Below are 22,399 nucleotides of genomic sequence, written 5' to 3' on the forward strand. Positions count from 1 at the left end.
GGTACCGGTCGCACTCCCGGAGACGCTCCCGGTCACCTGACCGCCGGTACCGAAGGAGGTCTGGATCCCAGTACCGTTCCCGGCACCGCGACTCCCGAAGCCGCTCCCGACACCGTCGGTCGAGATCGCGGTCGAGCTCCCGGCACCAAGACAGTCGATGGTCCCGCTCTCCATCCCGGCACCGTGACGACCGGCACCGATCCTCGGCACCGTCCAGGGACATACTGCCGGCATCCACGACGCAATCTATTAGCGCCTCTGCCCCGCCATGGTCTTCTCGTCAGCCCTCAGTCGCCTCTCAGGCGGGCAGCGGGAGAGATCTCCGGGCTGACCCCCAAGGCCAGGACCACGGACCGCAGCAGTGGGGTTTTTGGGTCCCCTGGGCCTACCATGAGCCTCAAGGGCTCCCCTTCCCCCCGCGGCACGCAGGCGCCGAACATAGGGTGCCGGAAGCCACGGTGAGCAGGCCTCCCACATCACCACCGGGTGAGGCCCCGTCGCCACCTGGTCCCGCAGAGCATCCGGGGTCCGAGGCGGCTTCACACCCCCTGGAAGAACCACCTCCAGAAGCGGTGGTCCAGGGTCTGTCCTCATCATCCTTGCCGGATGAGGCAGTGGCAGGGGCTTCTACGGCAGACCCCCCTCCTATTGACTTGCGGGCCCACCAAGACCTTCTTCGCCGGGTGGCGAAGGCTATCGACCTCCCCGTGGCGGAGGTCCCAGAGGATGATGACCCGGTGACCAACGTGATTGGAGCTGAGGCCCCACTGCGGGTGGCCCTGCCCTTCATCCGCACCATACAGCGGAATGCCACTACCATCTGGCAGTCACTGGCGTCCGTCCCTCCCACCGTGCGCGGCGTGGAGCACAAGTACTCGGTCCCTCCCACCGGATACGAGTACCTCTATATGCACCCGACTCCGGACTCCCTCGTGGTGCAGTCCGTAAATGACCGGGAGAGACATGGGCAGCCTGCTCCGGCGCCAAAATCCAAAGACGCACGGCACATGGACCTGTTGGGCCGGAAGGTCTATTCGGCGGGTGGCCTCCAGCTCCGGATTGCCAACCAGATGGCTCTTCTTGCTCGCTACGCCTTTGACATCTTGGTGTCCCTGGCGAAATTTTCAGAGCTGATCCCAACAGCCTCACGTCAGGAGTTCTCGGCCCTCCTGGAAGAAGGCAGGAAAGCCTCCCGGTCCTCCATCCAGGCTGCTCTGGACTCGGCGGACTCAGGAGCCAGAACCCTGGCCTCAGGTGTGACCATGAGGCGCATCTCCTGGCTGCAGTCCTCCACCTTGCCGCCTGAGGTGCAGTACACCCTACAAGACCTCCCATTCGACACTCAGGGTCTCTTCTCGGAGACAACGGACTCCAGGATTCAGACCCTCAAAGATGGTCGAATCGCCATTCACAACTTGGGTATGCACACACCGGCTACCCAGCGGAGGTCATTCTGGCAGCAGCCCTACCAGCCCTTTACTCAGGCCAGGTCGCGGCCGTATAATAGTCGGCGAGGTAGCCTGAACCGCCGTAGACCATTGGGCAACAGGCGCAACCAGGCCCAGGCGCCTTCCAAGGCCCCTCAAGGGCCCAAACAGGCCTTTTGATGGGACGCCCGAGGACGGCCCATCAGACTCTTTCCTGGATCCTACCCCATTATTTTGCAACCGCCTTTCCCACTTCCTCCCAGCGTGGTCCCAAATAACATCGGACAACTGGGTACTTCGTACTATCCAGTATGGTTACCGCCTTCAGTTTGTTTCGCCCCCTCCTTCCCACCCACCTTCCCCGTCCCTCTTCAGGGACCCCTCTCACGAGCAATTCCTCTTACAAGAGGTCGAGACTCTGTTGAGCTTGGGTGCCATAGAGGAGGTGCCGCACGACATGCGGGGCAGGGGATTTTATTCCCGATATTTTCTCATCCCCAAGGCGAAAGGAGGTCTCCGACCTATACTAGACCTCCGGGAGCTCAACAGGTACCTGCTCAAGCTCAAGTTTCGCATGGTCACCCTGGGGACCATCATTCCCTCCCTGGATCCGGGAGACTGGTTTGCCGCCCTCGATATGAAGGACGCGTACTTCCATATCGCGATTTACCCTCCCCATCGACACTACCTGCGCTTCGTGGTCAACAGCGCGCACTACCAGTTTGCGGTGCTACCCTTCGGCCTGTTCACCGTGCCGAGGGTCTTTACCAAGTGCATGGCAGTGGTTGCCGCAGCCCTCCGCCGTCGTCGCATACACGTCTACCCGTATCTCGACGACTGGCTGGTTCGCGGGACATCCCGACAGCTGGTAGTGGATCAAATGACCGAAATACTTATCCCTATTTCGGTTCCTGGGCCTTCTCATCAATGCCGAGAAGTCCACTTTAACTCCATCACAACGAGTGGAGTTCATCGGAGCGGTCCTCGACTCCAGTTTGGCCAGGGCCTGCCTCCCTCGACCTCGGCACCAGACAATGGTCTCCATCATCCGGGACCTACACACCTTTCCCACGACAACGGTTCGGTCCTGCCTACGCCTCCTGGGCCACATGGCGTCATGCACATTCGTGACCACGCACGCCAGGCTGCGCCTTCGCCCATTCCAATCTTGGCTAGCGTCGGTGTACCGCCCGCATCGCAACCCCATAGACATGGTGGTGACAGTCACGAAACCAACCCTCGATTCGCTCAGCTGGTGGCTGGACCCAGAGGTTGTGTGTGCAGGAGTCCCGTTCCGCCCTCCTCGCCCATCCGTCACCCTGACCACGGATGCCTCGGTGTTGGGATGGGGGGTTCACCTGGGCGACCTTCACACCCAGGGTCTCTGGGCGCCCCAAGAGTTCTCCCTCCACATCAACGTCCAGGAGCTGCGAGCGATCCGCTTGGCGTGTCTCACCTTCCGCGCCCGTCTGCAAGGCCGCTGCGTGGCGGTATTCATGGACAATGGCGATGTTCTATGTGAACAAGCAGGGCGGAGCCCGCTCCTCCCTGCTCTGCAAAGAAGTGATGCTCCTGTGGGACTTCTGCGTGACCCACTCGATTCGCCTGAAAGCGTCCTTTCTTGGCCGACCATCTCAGCAGGTCGTTCCTCTCCCACGAGTGGTCTCTTCGTCCAGATGTGGTGCACACAATTTTCTGGAGGTGGGGGTTTCCCCAGATAGACCTGTTTGCCTCCAAGGAGAACAGGAAGTGCCACCTGTTTTGTTCGTACCAGGGTCGCTCTCCGGGCTCCCTGTCGGACGCATTCCTCTGCTCCTGGACGGATCACCTCCTCTACGCCTTCCCTCCGTTCCCGCTCATACACCGGGTGCTACTCAAGCTTCGGAGGGACAGGGCCCACCTAATACTCGTCGCTCCGGCCTGGCCGAGGCAGCACTGGTACACCCTGCTGCTCGAACTCTCCGTTCGGGATCCCATTCCCCTTCCGTTATGGCCGGACCTCATCACGCAGGACTTCGGCAGACTCCGCCACCCGAACCTACAGTCCCTCCATCTTACAGCTTGGTACCTGTGTGGTTGACCCACGCAGAGAGGGACTGTTCGGCGGCAGTACAGCAAGTCCTACTTGAAAGCAGGAAGCCTTCCACTCGCTCCACCTGCCTCGCGAAATGGAAGCGTTTCGTGCTCTGGTGCGATCAGCGCGGCCTTAATCCCTTCCTAGTCCCTATCCCTACAATCCTGGACTACCTCTGGTACCTTAAAGAACAAAGACTCGCGGTCTCCTCCTTGAAGGTGCACCTGGCAGCCGTGTCCGCCTTTCGTCCATCCATGGGAGGTCGGTCCATCTTCTCCAACCAGATGGTTTCCCGCTTCCTTAAAGGCCTGGACCGCTTGTACCCGCCGATACGGCGTCCTACCCCGACCTAGGATTTAAACCTCGTTCTGGCCAAGCTTATGGGACCGCCCTTCGAGCCCCTGGCCACGTGCTCTCTACTCTATCTCTCCTGGAAGACGGCCTTCATCGTCACAATTACGTCAGCAAGACGAGTTTCCGAGTTCCGTGCCCTAACGGTTAGTCCACCATACACCGTCTTCCACGGAGACAAGGTGCAGCTTCGGCCACACCCGGCCTTCCTCCCTAAGGTGGTGTTGGCCTTTCACCTCAATCAGGAGATCTTCCTTCCGGTCTTCTTCCCGAAGCTGCACGCCTCACCTCGTGAGCAACAGCTTCACACCCTGGACGTCCGCAGGGCCCTCGCCTTTTATATCGAGCGGACGAAGCCCTTCCGGCGTTCGCCACAGCTGTTCGTAGCGGTTGCTGATCGCATGAAAGGCGAGCCAGTCTCCTCGCAGCGGATTTCCTCCTGGGTGATGGCATGTATCCGGACACGCTACGAGCTTGCTTGGGTGCCACCATGCCACCTCACCGCTCACTTGACGAGAGCGCAAGCCTCGTCGGCCGCCTTCCTGGCCCATGTTCCCATCCAGGACATCTGTAGAGCGGCCACCTGGTCTTCTGTCCACACCTTCGCTTCCCACTACGCGTTGATGCAGCAATCCAGAGACGATGCAGCCTTCGGCTCCGCAGTCTTACACTCCTCCACGTCTCACTCCGACCCCACCGCCTAGGTAAGGCTTGGGAATCACCTACATGGAATGCATAGGAGCAATCACTCGAAGAAGAAAAGACGGTTACTCACCGTTGTAACTGTTCTTCGAGATGTGTTGCTTCTATCCATTCCAGACCCGCCTTCCTTCCCCACTGTCGGAGTAGCCGGTAAGAAGGAACTGAGGAGTGGACGGGCCGGCTGGGGTATATATCCAGCGCCATAGCGGCGCCACTCCAGGGGGCGCCCAGCCGGCCCGCCGGAGTTGCTAGGGTAAAAATGTTCCGAAGAGCCGTGCACGCGCGGCGCGCACACTTACATGGAATGGATATTAGCAACACATCTCAAAGAACAACAGTTACAACGGTGAGTAACCTTCTTTTACTGATGGTCACTTTCATAACAACTGCAAAGTTTCTGAGCTGACCAGTATTTCTGTGCCACTTTGAGTGCTTTTTAATTAATGCATTGATATGATGTGAGCCCATTATTCAGTAATATTTCATTCATATACATTCAGAATAAAATATAAATCTAAGAAGTCATGCATTAAATATATTTTGAGGAGTGTGTGTGTGGAATGCATGCGTAAACCATTGATGGGTAAAGCATAAAGGAAACTACTCGGTTGTAAAACCCTTTACTGGCACAGTCTAAAGAAATTCCTCTGAAGCAGGAAACATTAAAATTTGCTTAGATATGTGAAGCCAAGCCCTGGAAATGCATCACTTCTGTTGAAGCTTTGTCAGACTCTTTTTGATGTGCCACATGTTGCATCATTTTCTTCTAAGAGAAGAGGACCATTGAAGTGATGTGATGGCACAGCGCTAGCTTTCTTCAAATCAAACAGGGCTTTCCTCTCAGCATAAAGGACTCTTTGCTGGGAGTTTGAATGTTGCTGTTTTGCTTTTCTAATTATGATATTTGGTCTTGTTTCTTTCTCCTTTTTTTAAATGCAGGTTTTCCAGCTTGCTGCACATCTGGTTTACTGGGGAAAAGCAATTATTGTCTATCCACTGTGTGAAAACAACGTCTATATGCTGTCCCCCAATGCCAGTGTTTGTCTGTAAGTAGACAGACCATGAGTGCCTGTAGTGGGACTGCTTTGAAAAATGCAGATGTGTTTTGGGCAGGGCGGTGATATATTTTCTGGGATATTGAAGTTATTGAGATGTACAAATAGTATAATTTGCTTGAATTTCATGAGCCCTTAAGGGCTGTTCAGTGCAGAGATGAACAAAGGAATTGGGCAGCTCTTCTGTTGGAGTGACAGGTGTGCTTGCCTTCACTTGCACACTTATAGAGTGGGTAGCAAATTTCAGGAGCTCAGTACAGTGTTGTCATCATGAAATTGCTCTATGAACATAGACCATTTTTAAACCTTTCAATACTCTTGGCTGCTGAGTATGTCCAAGAAGGACTCTTGCATGGAGCCTAAGGGAGTATCTGTCTTAATCAATTCCCTTCCAATGCAGGAGCTTCAGGCATAGGTGTACCTTGTGTGACAGGTTCAGTCACAGAGACCCCCTTGAGGCTATCACCTGACATGCTGGAATTACCTCTGAGCCTGTTTTCCCTGCCAGCTTGGGACACCAGAACCCTGCCTTGTTGAGCCAGACATGCTAGTTTGCTGCAACGCAGACCCAGGTCTGGTCCAGGCCCTCAAAGCTGCAGATTTTAACCAAAAACTGCTCAGCAAGTCACGCATCTCCAGCACCCGGATACCCAGTTCCCAATGGGATCCAAACCCCAAATAAATCCATTTTACTCTGTATAAAGCTTATACAGGGTAAACTCATAAATTGTCCACCTCTGTAACATTGATAGAGAGATGTGCATAGATGTTTGCTCCCACAGGTATTAATCACTTACTCTGAGTTTATTAATAAACAAAAGTGATTTTTATTAAGTGTAAAAAGAAGACTTTAAGTGGTTTCAAGTAATAACAGACAGAACAAAATAAGTTACCAAGCAAAATAAAACAAATGGATGAAATTTAATAGTGAAAAGTGCCAGGTCATGCATTTAGGGATTAATAACAAGAATTTTAGTTATAAATTGGGGACACATCAGTTGGAAGTAACAGAGGAGGAGAAGGACCTCGGAGTACTGGTTGATCACATGATGACTATGAGCCGCCAATATGATATGGCCATTAAAAAAGCTAATGCGGTTTTGGGATGCATCAGGCGAGGTATTTCCAGCAAAGATAAGGAGGTGTTAGTACCGTTATACAAGGCACTGATGAGACCTCATCTGGAATACTGTGTGCAGTTCTGGTTTCCCATGTTTAAGAAGGATGAATTCAAACTGGAACAGGTTCAGAGACAGGCTACTAGGATGATCCGCGGAATGGAAAACCTGTCTTATGAAAGGAGACTCAAAGAGCTTGGCTTGTTTAGCCTAACCAAAAGAAGGTTGAGGGGGGATATGATTGCTCTTTATGAATATATCAGAGGGATAAATATTAGGGAGGGAGAGGAATTATTTAAGCTTAGTACCAATGTGGGACACACGAACAAATGGCTATAAACAGGACACTAGGAAGTTTAGACTTGAAATTAGACGAAGGTTTCTAACCATTAGAGGAGTGAAGTTCTGGAACAGCCTTCCAAGGGGAGTAGTGGGAGCAAAAGACATATCTGGCTTTAAGACTAAGCTTGATAAGTTTATGGAGGGGATGGTATGATGGGATAGCCTAATTTTGGCAATTGATCTTTGATTATCAGCCGGTAAGTATGCCCAGTGGTCTGTGATGGGATGTTAGATGGGATGGGATCTGAGTTACTACAGAGAATTCTTTCCTGGGTGCTGGCTGGTGAGTCTTGCCCACATGCTCAGGGTTTAACTGATCACCATATTTGGGGTCAGAAAAGAATTTTCCTCCAAGGCAGATTGGCAGAGGCCCTGGAGGTTTTTTGCCTTCCTCTGCAGCATGGGGCACGGGTCACTTGCTGGAGGATTCTCTGCAGCTTGAGGTCTTCAAACCACAATTTGAAGACTTCAGTAACTCAGACATAGGCTAGGGGTTTGTTATAGAAGTGGATGGGTGAGATTCTGTGGCCTGCATTGTGCAGGAGGTCAGACTAGATGATCATAATGGTCCCTTCTGACCTTAAAGTCTATGAGTCTATAAAACACACAAGTCTAAGCCTAATATGTTAAGAAACTGATACAGGAAATATCTCACCCCCAGAGATGTTCCAATAAGCTTCTTTCACAGACTAGACTCCTCCTTAGTCTGGGCCCAATCCTTTCCCCTGGTACAGTTCTTGTTAGTTCCTGCTCAGGTGTAACTCGGATTTCTCATGTCTGGCAGCCCTCTTTGTTCTGTTCCACACCCTTTTATGGCTTTGGCCCAAGGTGGGAATCTTTTCTCTCTGGGTCCTCACCCTCCTTCTAAATGGAAAAGCATCAGGTTTAAGATGGATTCCAGTATCCTGTGACATGGTCACATGTCCTGTGAGACCTCATTCTTCATTACCCACTGTGACAGGGTCAGGCCAGATGGATACAGGAGAGTGTTAGAAGGCAAATATATTAGTCCCAGATTAAATAGATCCCTTTTCCCTGGGTTAGGTAACAGGGGCAGTTCCAGAACAAGCAGGAACTTGCTGGAATCAATTAGGACAGGCTGGCTAATCAGGGCACCTGAGTTTAAAAAGGACCTCACTTCAGTTTGTAGTGTGCATGCGAGGAGCTCTGAGCAAGAGGCACTAGGAGCTGAGAGTGGGAAGGCGTATTGCTGGAGGATTGAAGAGTACAAGCATTATCAGACACCAGGAGAAAAGGTCCTGTGGTGAGGATAAAGAAGGTATTGGGAGGAGGCCATGGGGAAGTAGCCCAGGGAGTTGTCTCCTGGAACAGCTGTTCCAGGAGACACTCTAGACAGCTGCAGTCCACAGGGCCCTGGGCTGGAACCCGGAGTAGACACAGGAGGAATTGACCTGGACTGTGGGTTCTACTAGAAGGGAAGATCTCTGGGCTGTTCCCTGACCCACATGGTGAATGTCTGAGGCGAACAAATCCGCCAATAAGTGCAGGACCCACCAAGATAGAAGAGAAACTTTGTCACACCATGTCAGGTACACAGGAAGACTTGCAGGTAAACAGAGCCATTCACAACCAGTTGTCCTAGTTAATGGGAGCTATCAAGATTCCAAGCCACCACTAAGTGCCCACACGTTGCATAGTTACCATAGGACTTCAGAGTACTACTTCATATTTCTAGCTTCAGATACAAGAATGATTCATTCATACAAATAGGATGAACAACACTCAGTAGATTATAAGCTTTGTAATGATACCTTACTAATGACTTTTACATAAAGCATATTCCACTTACATTATATTTACACTCATAAGCATATTTCCATAAACATATGAAGTGCAACGTCATACCTTGGTCTTTCCTATTCTCTGCATGTGACACAATTGTTTAGTCTCCTCTGAGCTATAATACTTTGGTCTAATTTCACTTGATGGGTTTAACGTGCGCCGTGCAGGTGCTGGGTGGTATTGATGGCCTGTGATATACAGGAAGTCAGACTAGATCAAGGGTGGGCAAACTTTTTGGCCCAAGGGCCACATCGGGGAATAGAAATTGTATGGCAGGCCATCAATGCTCACAAAATTGGGGTTGGGGTGCAGGAGTGGGTGCAGGCTCTGGGGTTGGGCTGGAGGTGAGGCGTTTGGGGTGTAAGAGGGGGATCAGGGCAGGGATGTGGGAAGGGGTGCAGGCTCTGGCTGGGGCTGCGGGCTCTGGGGTGGGGCTGGAGATGAGAGGTTGGGGTGCCAGGAGGGGGCTGGGACTGAGGGGTTTGAAGGGTGGGAGGGGGATCAGCGCTGGGGCAAGGCTCCGAGTGACGCTTACCTCAAGCAGCTCCCGGAAGCAGTGGCATGTCCCATCTCCAGCTCCTACATGGAGGAGTGGCCAGGCGGCTATGCACACCGCCCCTGCAGCTCCTGTGTAGGAGCCGGAGTGGGGCCATGCTGCGTCTTCCAGGAGCTCCGTGGTGCAGCCCCCAAGCCAGCGCTCCGGCTGGAGTGGGGCTGAGCCACGTGCAGCTCGCAGGCCTGCTTAAAACTGCGTGTGGGCTGAATCCGGTGTGCAGGCCGTAGTTTGCCCACTCCTGGACTAGATGATCTAGTGGTCCCTTCTGACCTTAAACTTTATAATTCTAAGCAATATGGAAATACTCAAAACAAGACAAACATCTCAGTAAGTTCTGTGTGATTAAATCAATGGGTAGCTGCTTTTGATAGGCAGCATGTCTGCATGCCTGGTATGTGATATTTCAGTAGCAGGTAACTCAAAAGCATAAACAGCAGCAACATTGTGGGGTCCATTACAGTCACTGTTTTCATTGTAATTAATCCTAGTGGTAGTCATGGCTTTTAATCAAGACTGTTGCTTGGATAAAGATGAGCTGCATATAAAGCTCAGCCTGTGCCAGACAGAGATGGTAGTGGGGTGGGAGAAGAATGTTGAGGTATGTTGGGTAACTCCTGCTCCACTGTTAAAAAGTTGTCCACCTTTTCCCCACTGAACTTGCAGTTGGGGTGTTTTCAAATTCCAGATTATTTCTGGAACCTCAGGTGGTATTGAGCCCATGAGCACCTTTATGCACTGATGGCTCACATCTGCTTTGGATTACTGCAGTGTGTAATGTACATGTATAATGTGTAATCTACACACCAACTACTTTGAAGTGACAGCTGCCATTGGTATTGGCTTTTGGACTGGCAAGTTTAGTCCATGGAAACCTATTATACCTGTTCTTCAATAGTTGTGCTGGTTTCCTATTTTTTTCTGAGTACAGTTCCAGGTTCTGACACTGATTCATAAACCACAACCTGGCCTAGTTGCTGGCTCTCTGAAAGACTCTCCTCTCCTTGGGATCTGCCGCAGCAATTGAGTGCGGTGGTGTTGTAGCTGTGTTGGTCCCAGGATATTAGAAAGACAAGGTGGGTGAGGTAATATCCTTTATTGGACCAACTTCTGTTGATAAGAGAAACAAGATTTTGAGCTAAGAGCTCTTCCTCAGGTCTGGGAAAGGTACTCACAGTGTCATAGCTAAATACAAGGTCAAACACATAATTTTAGCATAATTAGTTAACATATATTCTAAGGTGAAGTTGCCTGTTAACACCCCTATAGTCATAGGATAAAAAGTGGGGTTAGTGGGTTACATGTTTTGTAATAATCCATAAATCCAGTGTCTTTATTAAGACCATGATTTTTAGTGTATAGCGAGGTTGTGATTTTAAGCTCCCAGGCTCATCTTTTGAAAATATTGAGCAGGTTTTCTTTGAGGATGAGGACTGATAGGTCAGACATAGAGTGATCACTTTGTGAAAATTGTTCACCAATAGGCGATGTGTTTTTCTCTTTTGCCATTTTCCTGTGTTAGCTCATTCAAGAGCATAGTGATTGTATGGTTTCACCCACATAGTTGTTTTTGGGGTATTTAGTGCCCTGAATGAGGTATATCACATGTTGTGATAGACATGTCTAACACCCATGGATCTTGAAAGGTGTATTGTGGGGGGGGGCGGGGGGGAGGAAGCGGGATATATTGATTATTGTAGCAGAGGAGATATGTCTGCAGATTTTGCATGTGTTGTTTTGGTAGGGTCTGGTGCTACTTAGAGGTAGTGTGTCTTGGTCTGTGGGGAGCTTGCTTCTGATGGTGATCTTGAAGAGTTTGGGGGGTTGTTTGAAGTCAGAAGAAGGGATTAAGGAAAGATTTCTTCAGGATAGGGTCCCCATCAAGTATGTGTTTTACTTGTTTGATGATATCTCATATGGATTCCAGTGTGGGGTGGAGGTGACAACTAGGGGTGTAAGATTAGAGGGAGTTTTATTTCTGTGTTGAAGCAGGTTCTCTCTGGGTATTTGGGCGGCCTGTTCCATGATTACATTTACTTCTCTGGTGAAGCGTCCTTGTTTGGTGAAAGCACCTTTGCATGTTTTAAGATGTATATCCCGGATTTTCTCTTCAGAGTATATTCTGTGGTATCTGAGTGCCTGGCTGTAGATAACAGATTTCTTGGTGTGTTTGGGGTGGTTACTGGATCTATGATGTTAAGTGTGGTGATCTGTGGGTTTCTTATATATAGTTGTCTGTGGTGTTCCGTTGCTGAAGCTGATTATGGTGTCCAGGAAGTTGATGCTAGTGTGGGAGTGTTCCAGAGAGAGTTTAATGATAATTATTGAAGTTGTGGTGGAAATCTATGAAGGAGTTTAAGTTGTCTGTCCAGAAGCTGAAAATATCATCTATGTATCTCAGGTATATCAATGGTTTTGTGGTATGTTTGTCCAGAAATTTTTCAAGGTGGCCCAGGAAGAGGTTGGCATATTGGGGAGCCATCCTAGTACCCAGGGCTGTTCCCATGGTTTGCACAAAGTGTGTATTGTTGAACGTAAAATTGTTATGGGTGAGGATGAAATGGATGAGTTTGGCGATTGTGTTTGGGGTGAATATCTGAGGGTTGGCTATTGTCTTGTAAATATTTGAGGCAGGCAGCTGTGCTTTCATTGTGAGGAATGTTGTTGTATGGGGAAGTGACATCCATGGTGGCAAAGATGGTGTTCTGAGGGAGGTTGTTAATGTTGTGGAATTTGTGGAGGAAGTCAGTTGTGCCCTTTTGTGTGGTGAGTGGCTTCAGGATGATTTTTGAGTCCCCATATTCTTTCAGTGAGAGTGCTCTGGCCACTCTCTGCCTGGGAGTTGTATCTGCCTGGGTTCCCTTTTATTAAAGACACTGGATTTATGACTTATTACAACAATCTGTAGCCAACTAACCCTCCTTTTTGTCCTATGACTACAGAGGTGTTAATGGGCCACTTCACCTCGAATGGTCCCTTAGAGACTATGTGCTATTTATGCTAACCTATCTGTTGAACCTTGTATTTAGCTGTGACACTGAATACCTCTCCCAGACCTGTAGAACAGCTCTGTGTAGCTTGAAAGCTTGTCTCTCCCACCAACAAAAGTTGGTCCAATAAAAGTTATTACCTCACCCACCTTGTCACAGCAGTTGAGTTCATTTGGGGCTATGGAGGTAGCAATTCCTATACTTTTGTGATGGTCCTGGTCTCTGGGAGTTCTCAGTTGAGGGCTCTTGACTCTGGAATTACCTCCTCCATCTGCTTTGCAGAGTCAGACTTTATCAAGGCCCACCTTTTCTGTCAAGCAAGGGGGGACTGTTTGTGGGAACAATCCTTTGTACTATCTCTGGAAAACTGTATGTTCCTAATTGTGTAGGTTGTGAGCCTGTGCCCTGAGCAATATGGAAGAACACATTTAAGTCAAGCCTAGGGAGGAGTCTAAGTCAAGGTAAAAGGTGCTATCCTGTGATTAGGAAATAGATGTAGTCTGTTAGCTGACCCCAACCTGATCTTGACCTCTTAGCACATGTAAGGGTTTGTCTGGATGAGGCAAACAGTAGAAGTTTGTGCTGAAGCAGAGTGTGATTTCTCTATACTATGCGATAATGTGCACTTACGGGGAGGCGGGGTTTAAAGTGCACTAATGTGTTGCACATAAATTGGTCTCGGTAGGGTATCTTTAGTGCACACCAGCAGGTCTAGTGTGCTTTAACATAGTGCTGTTTGAAACAGAATTACATTAGAGCGCAGTGGGGAACCTTTAGGGCATGCCTACACCTGGAGCTTGGGTTGTGATTCCTACCTCGAGGAGATGTGCTCGTGCTAGATCTTATCGAGCTAGCATGCTAAAAATAGTTGTGTAGCCATGGTACAGCAGCGAGCAGTAGGAAGGGCTAGCTCCCCCGAGGACAAACCCACACAGACTCCTTGGGTATGTACTTGGGCAGCTAGCTCAAGCCGCTGCCCTTGCTACTGTGACTGCACTACTAACTCATCCTCAGCTCTAAGTGTAGACAGACCTTTAGTGTACATCAGCAGGGTCTAAGTGGACTAATAAATGTGCAACACGCCTCTGTGCTTTAGAAATCCTGCCCCCAGAAGTGCACATTACTCCACTGGGTAGACAAACCCTTAGATGATGTTTTTCCTTCCAGAGGAGCTAGGGATAGTGAGATGAAGATATTGCATCTGTTTAATGAATTAAAAAAAAATCTGTAATAATGGGCCATGGGAAAATAGATCCAATTAATTAATAAGAGTCTGTGATTAAAATAAAAAAATTGCTGTGGCAAAAGCTAATACCACGTTGAATATGTTCATTATTTTCTCACTTAATCAGGATACTAGATGTCATAAACCATAATGAGATTCTTTATTATTTACCTAAAACATAAAGAATATTTATGTTGTGAATTGGCACGTCTTGTGCAATGAATGTGTATTAGTAAGTGTATGTAAATTCTGTTTAGACAACAGTGCAAGAGTAATTTCTTCTTGTACCTCTTTTTCATAGTTACTCCCCTTTGGCAGAGGAATTTTCCTGTCAGTTTCCTGGCCATGATTTGCCGTCTGTGCTTTCCAAGTTCTCTTTGCCAGTTTCCTTATCAGAGTTCAAGAATCCGCTTGCTCCGCCAGTACAGGAGGTAAGTTATGGGGGAGCATGTAAAAGCTCATGATTGACAGACACCAGACCCCTTATGATTGATCTGTTTAATGTGAGCATGGGGATGAGAATGTCCAACTAGAAGCTTTCAGAGCTCTTGTGGATTCAGAAATCTTTCAATTACTGGGCTTCCTAGCCACCCATTCAAATTACTCTACATCCACATGATAAAAATCCTTAGGCAGGTCTAGTTGGAACCATTTGAGTGATCTGTGCTGAAAAGCATGTTGGTTAATGAAATTGCTGAGCGTACTCCTTTGCATCGTATAAAATGCCCTAAGATGACAAGAGAAAATTTGAAAATCAAAATTAGATTTAAAAAAATATATATTAGTTGGAACAGGTATTATTTAGGGCAAGGTCTATGGCCTGTGTTATACAGGAGGTTAGACTACTCAGAGGTTCTCAAACTTCATTGCACCGTGACCCCCTTCTGACAACACAAATTGCTACATGACCGGGGGGCGGGGAGACCAAAGTCTGAGCCTGAGCCTGCCCAAGCTTCACTGCTGCGGGCAAGGGGGGCAAAGCCAAAGCCTGACAGGGGGCAATGGCCTTGGCCCCAGCCCTGGGCGGTGGGGCTCGGGCTTTGGCCCCGGGCCCAAGCAGGTCTAACACCAGCCCTGGAGACCCCATTAAAGCAGGGTTGCAACCCACAGTTTGAGAACCGCTGGGTCACTAGCTGATCATAGTGATTCCTTCTGACTCTGGAATCTATGAAAAATTCTATTTGCTCTATAGAAAATTGTCCTGATCCCCATGAATCTTTCATCTATAATATGTACATAGAATGTACCTTCCTTAGAAACACAAAGATAAAGAGCTATTTTTATATATTCCAGCTGCTTTAGACTTGCAGTCTGGATTTAAAAGCAAGCTGTACTGTGTATTTACTTAGGCTTCTGTATGATGCTGAAGGAGTTTAAAGGCTAATCCAAGAAGTGGACTTCAGCATGTAGTCAACAAAAGTGCACGTGTTACAATATTACAGTATTAAGGTTTTCAGATTTGTGTTTTACTGTTTGTTCAAGCAATAGTGATTAAGGCTTGGGGAATTTCCTGAGGATTAGTGAAAGGCTGGTAAGAGCAAATGGCCTCAGGCCACCAGCCCTATGAAAATGCTTTAGGCTGAAGTAATTGTTCTTCTTCGAGTGCTGTCCGTGTGGGTGCTCCACTCCAGGTGACGGTGCATCCTGGCGCTGTTGACCCCTTGGGCCGCAAGGTTCATACCTCCTTCACTCTGCAATTCAGAATTGCAAACTATTCCACCCTACTTGCAAGCTACAACTTCGATAACTACAATAAACTCTTTGATTTTTACCTCCCATATCCCAGAGGACAGGAGAGCAGACTTTGTCAGTCCTTGTCAAGGGCCAATTGGTATCCAGAACGGCCCTGCAAGCATCTCTAGACATGGCGGACACAGCAGCCTGCACTACTGTAACTGCAGTGGTTATGTGCAGATCTTCCTGGCTCTCTGCATCCAGTATCCCCAAAGACCTGCAGACCAAAGTGGAGGACCTCCCCTTTGATAAAGATAAACTCTTTTCCAAGAAAATGGACGAAGTCCTTCACACAATGAAAGACTCTAGAGCGACCCTGCGCACCTTGGGCATTTACCCATCCCTTCCCAGGAGACAACAGTATCAACGCCACACACACAACAGTATCACCGGCCTCAGCCCAGACCATACGATATACCCAGGAATCATGCTAGACCTCCTAGGTGCAGACAAAACCAAGCACAACAGCTACCTCCCACCCATCAGAAAATAAACAACAATTTTGAAGCGTTGGTCGAGGGTCTGCACGACCACCCCTTGACTCCACTGCCTATTTGGCCACTGCCTCCAGGTTTTCTAACATGCCTGGCAGCAGATTACACAGGACCGTTGGGTCCTGGAAATATCCTAGACATGGCGGACACAGCATCCCTTTATATCCTACCCTTCCCCGTCCCTCTTCAGGGACCCCTCTCTCGAGCACCTACTTCACGTAGAAGTGGCTCATATTCTACAGCTAGGTGCAGGAGAACTTATGCCAACACAACATTGAGGAAAAGGGTTCTACTTCCACTACTTCTGACCCAGAAAAAGACCAGGGGATGGAGGCCTATACTGTAACTTCTCACTTATTGTTGTAGTTATGTTCCTGAAAAATGCGACTTTAAGCGAAACGATGTTAAGCTAATCCAATTTCCCCATAAGAATTTATGTAAATGAGGGGGTTAGGTTCCAGGGGAAAAAAAATTCACCAGACAAGACTCCATTCATTTCCCCCCGCGCGCGCGCGCGCACACACACACACACACACACGATAAGTTTTAAACAAACAATTTAATACTGGTACACAGTGATGATGATTGTGAAGCTTGGTTGAGGTGGAGGAGTCAGAGGGTGGGATATTTCCAGGGAATGCCTTACTGCTAAATGATGAACTCGCAATTGGCTGAGCCCTCAAGGGTTAACTCTCACACTCTACTGTACAAGGCAGCAGGAAAAGAGGGAGGGCGGATGGAGACATGCACCCTGTGTGTGTGAGAGAGAGAGATGCTCATTTCCCCTTTAAATATGAAGAGTGGGGTCAGAAGTACACTACCTTGTTAATTAGATCAGCAAGCTGAGACTGGACTGCAGCTGCTACTGCCTGGAAGCTCCCTCTGTCGTGTTTCCCCCCTGCTCTATGGAAGATGGGGTAAGTGGGGTGCAGGAGCAGGGGGGAGGGGGACACCCTGACATTAGCCCCCCTCTTCCATCTCCTCACACAGCAAGCAGGAGTCTCGGGGAGCAGCTCCAAGGCAGAGGGCAGGAGCAGCACATGGCAGTGGGGGGAGGGACAGCTGCAATTGCTAGCCTCCTGGGCAGCTGCTGCACAGGGAACTTAGGGGAGCAGGGAGCTGATGGGGGGGGCTGTTGGTCCACCCTGGTTCCAACCACCCACCAGCTAGCTCCACTGGGTGGAGTGGACAAGCAGTGGACAAAGCAGGCGGCCGCCAAACAACGTTAGAAGGGAGCATTGCACAACTTTAAATGAGCATGTTCTTTAATTGATCAGCAACAAAACAACGTTAACTGGGATGACTTTAAGTGAGGTATGCATCCGAAGAAGTGGGCTGTAGCCCATGAAAGCTTATGCTGAAATAAATCTTAGTCTCTAAGGTGCCACAAGTACTCCTGTTCTTTTTGCGGATACAGACTAACACGGCTGCTACTCTTTAAGTGAGGAGTTACTGTACTAGACCCACGCCGACTGAACAAATTCATAAGGGTACAGAAATTCAAGATGGTCACACTGGGCACAATAATACCTGCGCTGGAACAAGGGGACTGGTTCACAGCCCTTGACCTACAGGATTCATCCATTCATCCAGCCCACAGACGCTTCCTACAATTCACACTCGGACACAGCCGTTTTCAGTACAGGGTACAGTACTCCCATTCGGACTCTCCACAGCACCAAGAGTGTTCTCCAGGACTCTAGTTGTGGCCCACCTCCGCAGACACGGGATCATACTTTTCCCCTACCTAGACTATGCCTCATCAAAGGCAGCTCATATGATGAGATGCTACAAGCTACCCATCTCCCTCTTCCACAGCTTGGGCCTGCAAATAAACATTCAAAAATCCACCCTGACACCTACACAGCTAATCAAATTCATTTGCGCTCACCTGGACTCAATTCGAACCAGATCCTCGCTCCCACACAACAGATTCCTTGCTATCACACATCTCATACGCACGCTCTCTGTTCGTCCCAGGATACAGGCAAGAATTTGCCTACAGCTCCTTGGCCACAAGGCAGCCACCACCTTCGTGGTCAAGTACGCCAGGCTGCACATGAGATGTCTTCAGGGTTGGCTCAACTCCAATTACAAACCCAGCAGGCACAGCCTCTGCATGCTGTTAACTCCTCCAGCGAACATACTAGCTTCCCTACAGAGACCAGAGAACCTCTGCATGGGCGTTCCCTTCCAGCAACGATCCCCAGTGCTCATGCTCACCACGCACACTTTCCTGATCGGTTAGGGAGCGCATCTGGGGGGACACACGGCACAAAGCCGCTGATCCGTGCCAGAGACGCGTCTACACATAAATCTCCTAGAGCTCAGAGCAGTGAGACAAGCCTGCCTGCACTTCTTTCCCCTCATAAAGAACAAATCTATCCGGGTCCTAACAGACAATATAGCATGTATATTTTACATCAACAGACGGTGGGGAGCACGATCACACTCCCTATGTATGGAGGCCATCCGGTTGTGGAATTGGTGCATGCAACATGACACACAGATTACTGCTTTGTACCTACCCGGCTGCCACAACACTACTGCCGACACACTCAGCAGACACTTCTCCACAGAATACGAATGGGAATTGCACCCCGCAATACTACAACAGCTCTTCTCCCACTGGGGCACCCCGTCAATAGACCTCTTTGCCACAACCCAGAATCGCAAATGCTACCTATTTTGCTCCGGAGTGGGATTTGGGACTGCATCCTTAGGAGACACATTCCTCATCCCATGGAACAACTCTCCCATCTATGCCTTTCCACTGATCCCTCAGATACACAGGGTTCTGCACAAGATCAGAGATGACAAGGCCCGGGTCATGCTTATTGCCCAGGCTTGGCCGAGACAGACATGATATCCTTGCCTGCTCCGCATGTCCACTCATCCTCCATGGACTCTTCCCAATAGACCAGATCTGCTTTCTCAGGACAACGGGCGGATTCTTCACCCTCAGCTCCAGAAACTCCGCCTGACAGAATGGTTCCTTCATGGTTCCAGACCCATGAACTAGCCTGTTCCAAGCAAGTCCGATATGTCCTCCTGCGTAGTAGAAAAGACTCCACTCATAAAACTTACCTGCAGAAGTGGAAGCGCTTCTCCCTGTGGTGCTCACATAAACACTTAGCACCCCATACTGTAACCCTTCCTAATATCCTATACTACCTTTTGAAACTAAAACAGGACAGACTCTCGGTCAGCTCCAGCAGAGCACACCTCATGGACATCACCAGCTTCCATGATTTGTTAGACAGCTTTCACTCTTTGCCCACCCCACCATAAAATGCTTTCTCATGGGCCTACAAAATCTGTATCCTGAGATTTATCCATCGGCAGCTGCATGGAATCTCAATCTTGTTCTTCGCGGTTTTATGAAACCTCCATTTGAACCCTTAGCTACCTCATCTCTTCTTCACATGTCCATGAAGGTAGCTTTCTTGGTTGCTATAACATCAGCAAGGAGAGTAGGGGAAATAAGTGCCCTGATGGCCTACACTCCCTACACAACCTTTTCTAAAGACGAAGTTACCCTGCAACCACACCCTAAATTTCTCCCTAAGGTGGTGTCCACTTTTGACCTTAACCAACCAATATACTTACCTACATTCTATCCCAAACCTCATGAGACTCCACACGAGGTGACTCTGCATACCCTCGATGTCATACGAGCAATTGCCTTCTATTTAGACAGGACTAAACCGTTTCATAAGTCCTCGTGACTATTTGTCTCCGCTACCGAGCGATTGAAGGGTGCGGCCATCTCTAAGCAACGCCTTTCCAAGTGGATCTCTGACTGCATCAGATCCTGTTACCGCATTCAGAATGCTCAACGGCCTGAAGGTATCAGAACTCATTCAACTCAAGCTATGTCAACATCCTTTGCCTTCCTCCATAATGTACCCATTCCCGATATCTGTAAGGTGGCCACATGGTCATCTGAACACACATTTACCAAACGCTATGCTATCACGCAGGATACCATGGTAGACACCATAGTAGGCCATACAGTACTGTTTAGAGTACTCACTGCCGCAATTCCAAAGTCCCACCAGCCACAGTGGGTACTGCTTCACATTCACCTGGAGTGGCGAACCCACAGGGACAGCACTCGAGGAAGAAGAGAAAGTTACTCACCTTGCAGTAACTGAGGTTCTTCGAGATGTGCGTCCCTGTGGGTGCTCCACTCCCTGCGCTCCTCCCCTTTGCTTTGCAGTACTATTCTGACTTCTCCATGGTAGAGAAGGAACTGAGGGGGGCGTGGGACGCACGCGCTCAGGCAGACTCTAACAAGACTGCGAGACAGCAGCTGAGTGTGTGCATCCTAACCAGGCACTGCTACCCAAGATCTCCGATCAATGGCGCTGGGACGCACCGTCACCTGGAGTGGAGCGCCCACAGGGACACACATTTCGAAGAACCTCAGTTACTGCAGGGTGAGTAACTTTCTCTTGCTGTTATAAACTGAACTTTGGCAAAGGCTTCTCTAATTGAGTTCTTTTTGCATTTGCACTCGTCCCCCTACTTTTGTGACTGTGTCTACACTAGAGGCCTTACAGCAGCACAGAGCTCTCTCATTGACATAAATCACCCCCAACAAGCTGCAGCAGCTATGTCGGTGAGAGAAACTCTTCCACCGACATAGCACTGTGCACACTACCTCTTATGCCAGCGAAACTTATGTTGCTCAAGGGTGTGGTTTTGTTACATGTCTGAAATTATATAAATTTTGCCAACATAAGTGGTAGTGTAGACATGGCCTCTGTTGCATACATGGCATTGGCCACTATCTATATTTACAGAAAAGTAACATCTGAGCTTTGTATCATTTTACAGCAATAAGAAAGACATTAAGTTAACTAAACAACCTTAAGGGTCTCTTATTAACTTCTTAAAAATCAAAAAATGCCAAACTAAATTTGCATAGTCAGCCTTAACTCTACCCACTGAGCATATGAAAAATGAAACCATCTTTGACTGCAGATTATTTCCCTAATAAGGTATACTTGTAATGAGTCCAATGGAGCAGTGACATGAGCAATAAGGAGTGGCAGAGACAATCTGAGATAAAACATAATTTAGCCTCTAATCAGTTTGGGGTAAAGTATAAATCAATCAAGTGGGAAATAATCACAAGTAAATGAGTTAGCTGTTTCTACTAAGACTTATATCATAAACTACTGTGAACTATTATCTACTGTATATTAGCTATTATCTTTCTTAAACTCACTTTATAGATGATAATTTACATTTATGAAATAACAGAATTCTAATTAGATAATATAATGCCTTGTAACATAAGCCCCATTGTTCTACATTCCCTTTTCTGTTCCTCAGTTTTCAGCCTCTGGAAGCCCAGAGGGGGAAGGAGAAGTTCTTAGGATGTTTAGTTATATCTCGAGCAGTCCTCTTGTGCAATCTTCGTTTAGTGTTTGGAAGCTCCAGCTTAAATAAAGACATGTATTCCTAGATGCGATGAGTTCATTTCTTGATTGATCAATTATCATAAGAACAGAAGAATGGCCATACTGGATCAGACCAGTGGTTCATCTAGTCCAGTATCCTGTCTTCTGACAGTGGCCAATGCCACATGCTTCAAAGGGGATGAACAGAACAGGGAAATTGAGTGATCCATCCCCTGTTGTCCAGTCCCAGCTTCTGGGAGTCAGAGCTTTAGGGACATCCAGTGCATGGGGTTGTGTCCTTGACCATCTTGGCTAGCAACCATAGAGATTCTATGGTACAATTTGAGCCATTTACTATTTTTACTCTGGCACTGTTTGTTTTCTTTTATATATAGTGCCACCCCCCCTCCCCCAGCACACCTTACTCTGTCATTCCTACGTATTTTGTACCCTGATAGTATCGTGTCCCATTGATTATCATCGTTCCACCAAGATTATGTGATGCCTATTATATCACTATCCTGATTTAATATCAGGCACTTAAGTTCACCCATCTTAATAGTTAGACTTCTAGCATTTGTATACAAGCAGTTAGAAAATTTGTCACTTTTTAGCCATTTGCCAATATGTGCTGTAATTGAATTAGACTTTTTCATTGGACTGTTTCTCTTCAGTTCCTACCCGTACTTTATAAACTTCCATCTTCTCCTTCTTAGTATGATATACAGAATCTCCCTTAATAGATCCTCTCCTAAGGCATTTCTCTGTCTGACCCGTGTACTCTTCTGCATCTGTCGGCTATCCCCCAGCCCTTAGTTTAACAACTCTTCTACAACCTTTTTTTATTTTACATGCCAGCAGTCTGGTTCTGTTTTTGGTTTTGGAGCCTATCCTTCCTCTATAGACTCCTCCTTTCCCCAAAAGTTCCCCAGTTCCTAATAAACCTAAATCCCTGTTCCCTACACACTGTCACATCTCTGTATCCACGCACAGTATGAATTTTCAAAGGCTCATATTCCAGTCATGAAAACTGGTTCTTGCTGGAATACTTGAATGTGCTTCCCAATGAGGGCTATTGCTGTCCCATATCTTAACTTCCTACATCTGGCTATTTCCAAAA

The 22,399-nt window shown here is 48.4% G+C and overlaps 1 protein-coding gene across 8 annotated transcripts in view; it reads left to right on the forward strand.

The window, feature by feature from the left end:
* The window catches only part of NPRL3 (NPR3 like, GATOR1 complex subunit), a 115,900-nt gene that overhangs the window by 54,794 nt on the left and 38,707 nt on the right, over positions 1 to 22,399 (forward strand). For all 8 annotated transcript variants that reach the window (XM_039492698.1, XM_039492697.1, XM_039492696.1 and 5 more), the window contains 2 exons: positions 5,494 to 5,600; positions 13,942 to 14,071. In XM_039492698.1, coding sequence (XP_039348632.1) covers positions 5,494 to 5,600; positions 13,942 to 14,071 — 237 coding nt within the window. The remainder of the gene's footprint in view (positions 1 to 5,493; positions 5,601 to 13,941; positions 14,072 to 22,399) is intronic.

The sequence above is a fragment of the Mauremys reevesii genome, linkage group 10, assembly GCF_016161935.1.
Source record: "Mauremys reevesii isolate NIE-2019 linkage group 10, ASM1616193v1, whole genome shotgun sequence".
NCBI classification, from domain to species: Eukaryota; Metazoa; Chordata; order Testudines; family Geoemydidae; genus Mauremys; species Mauremys reevesii.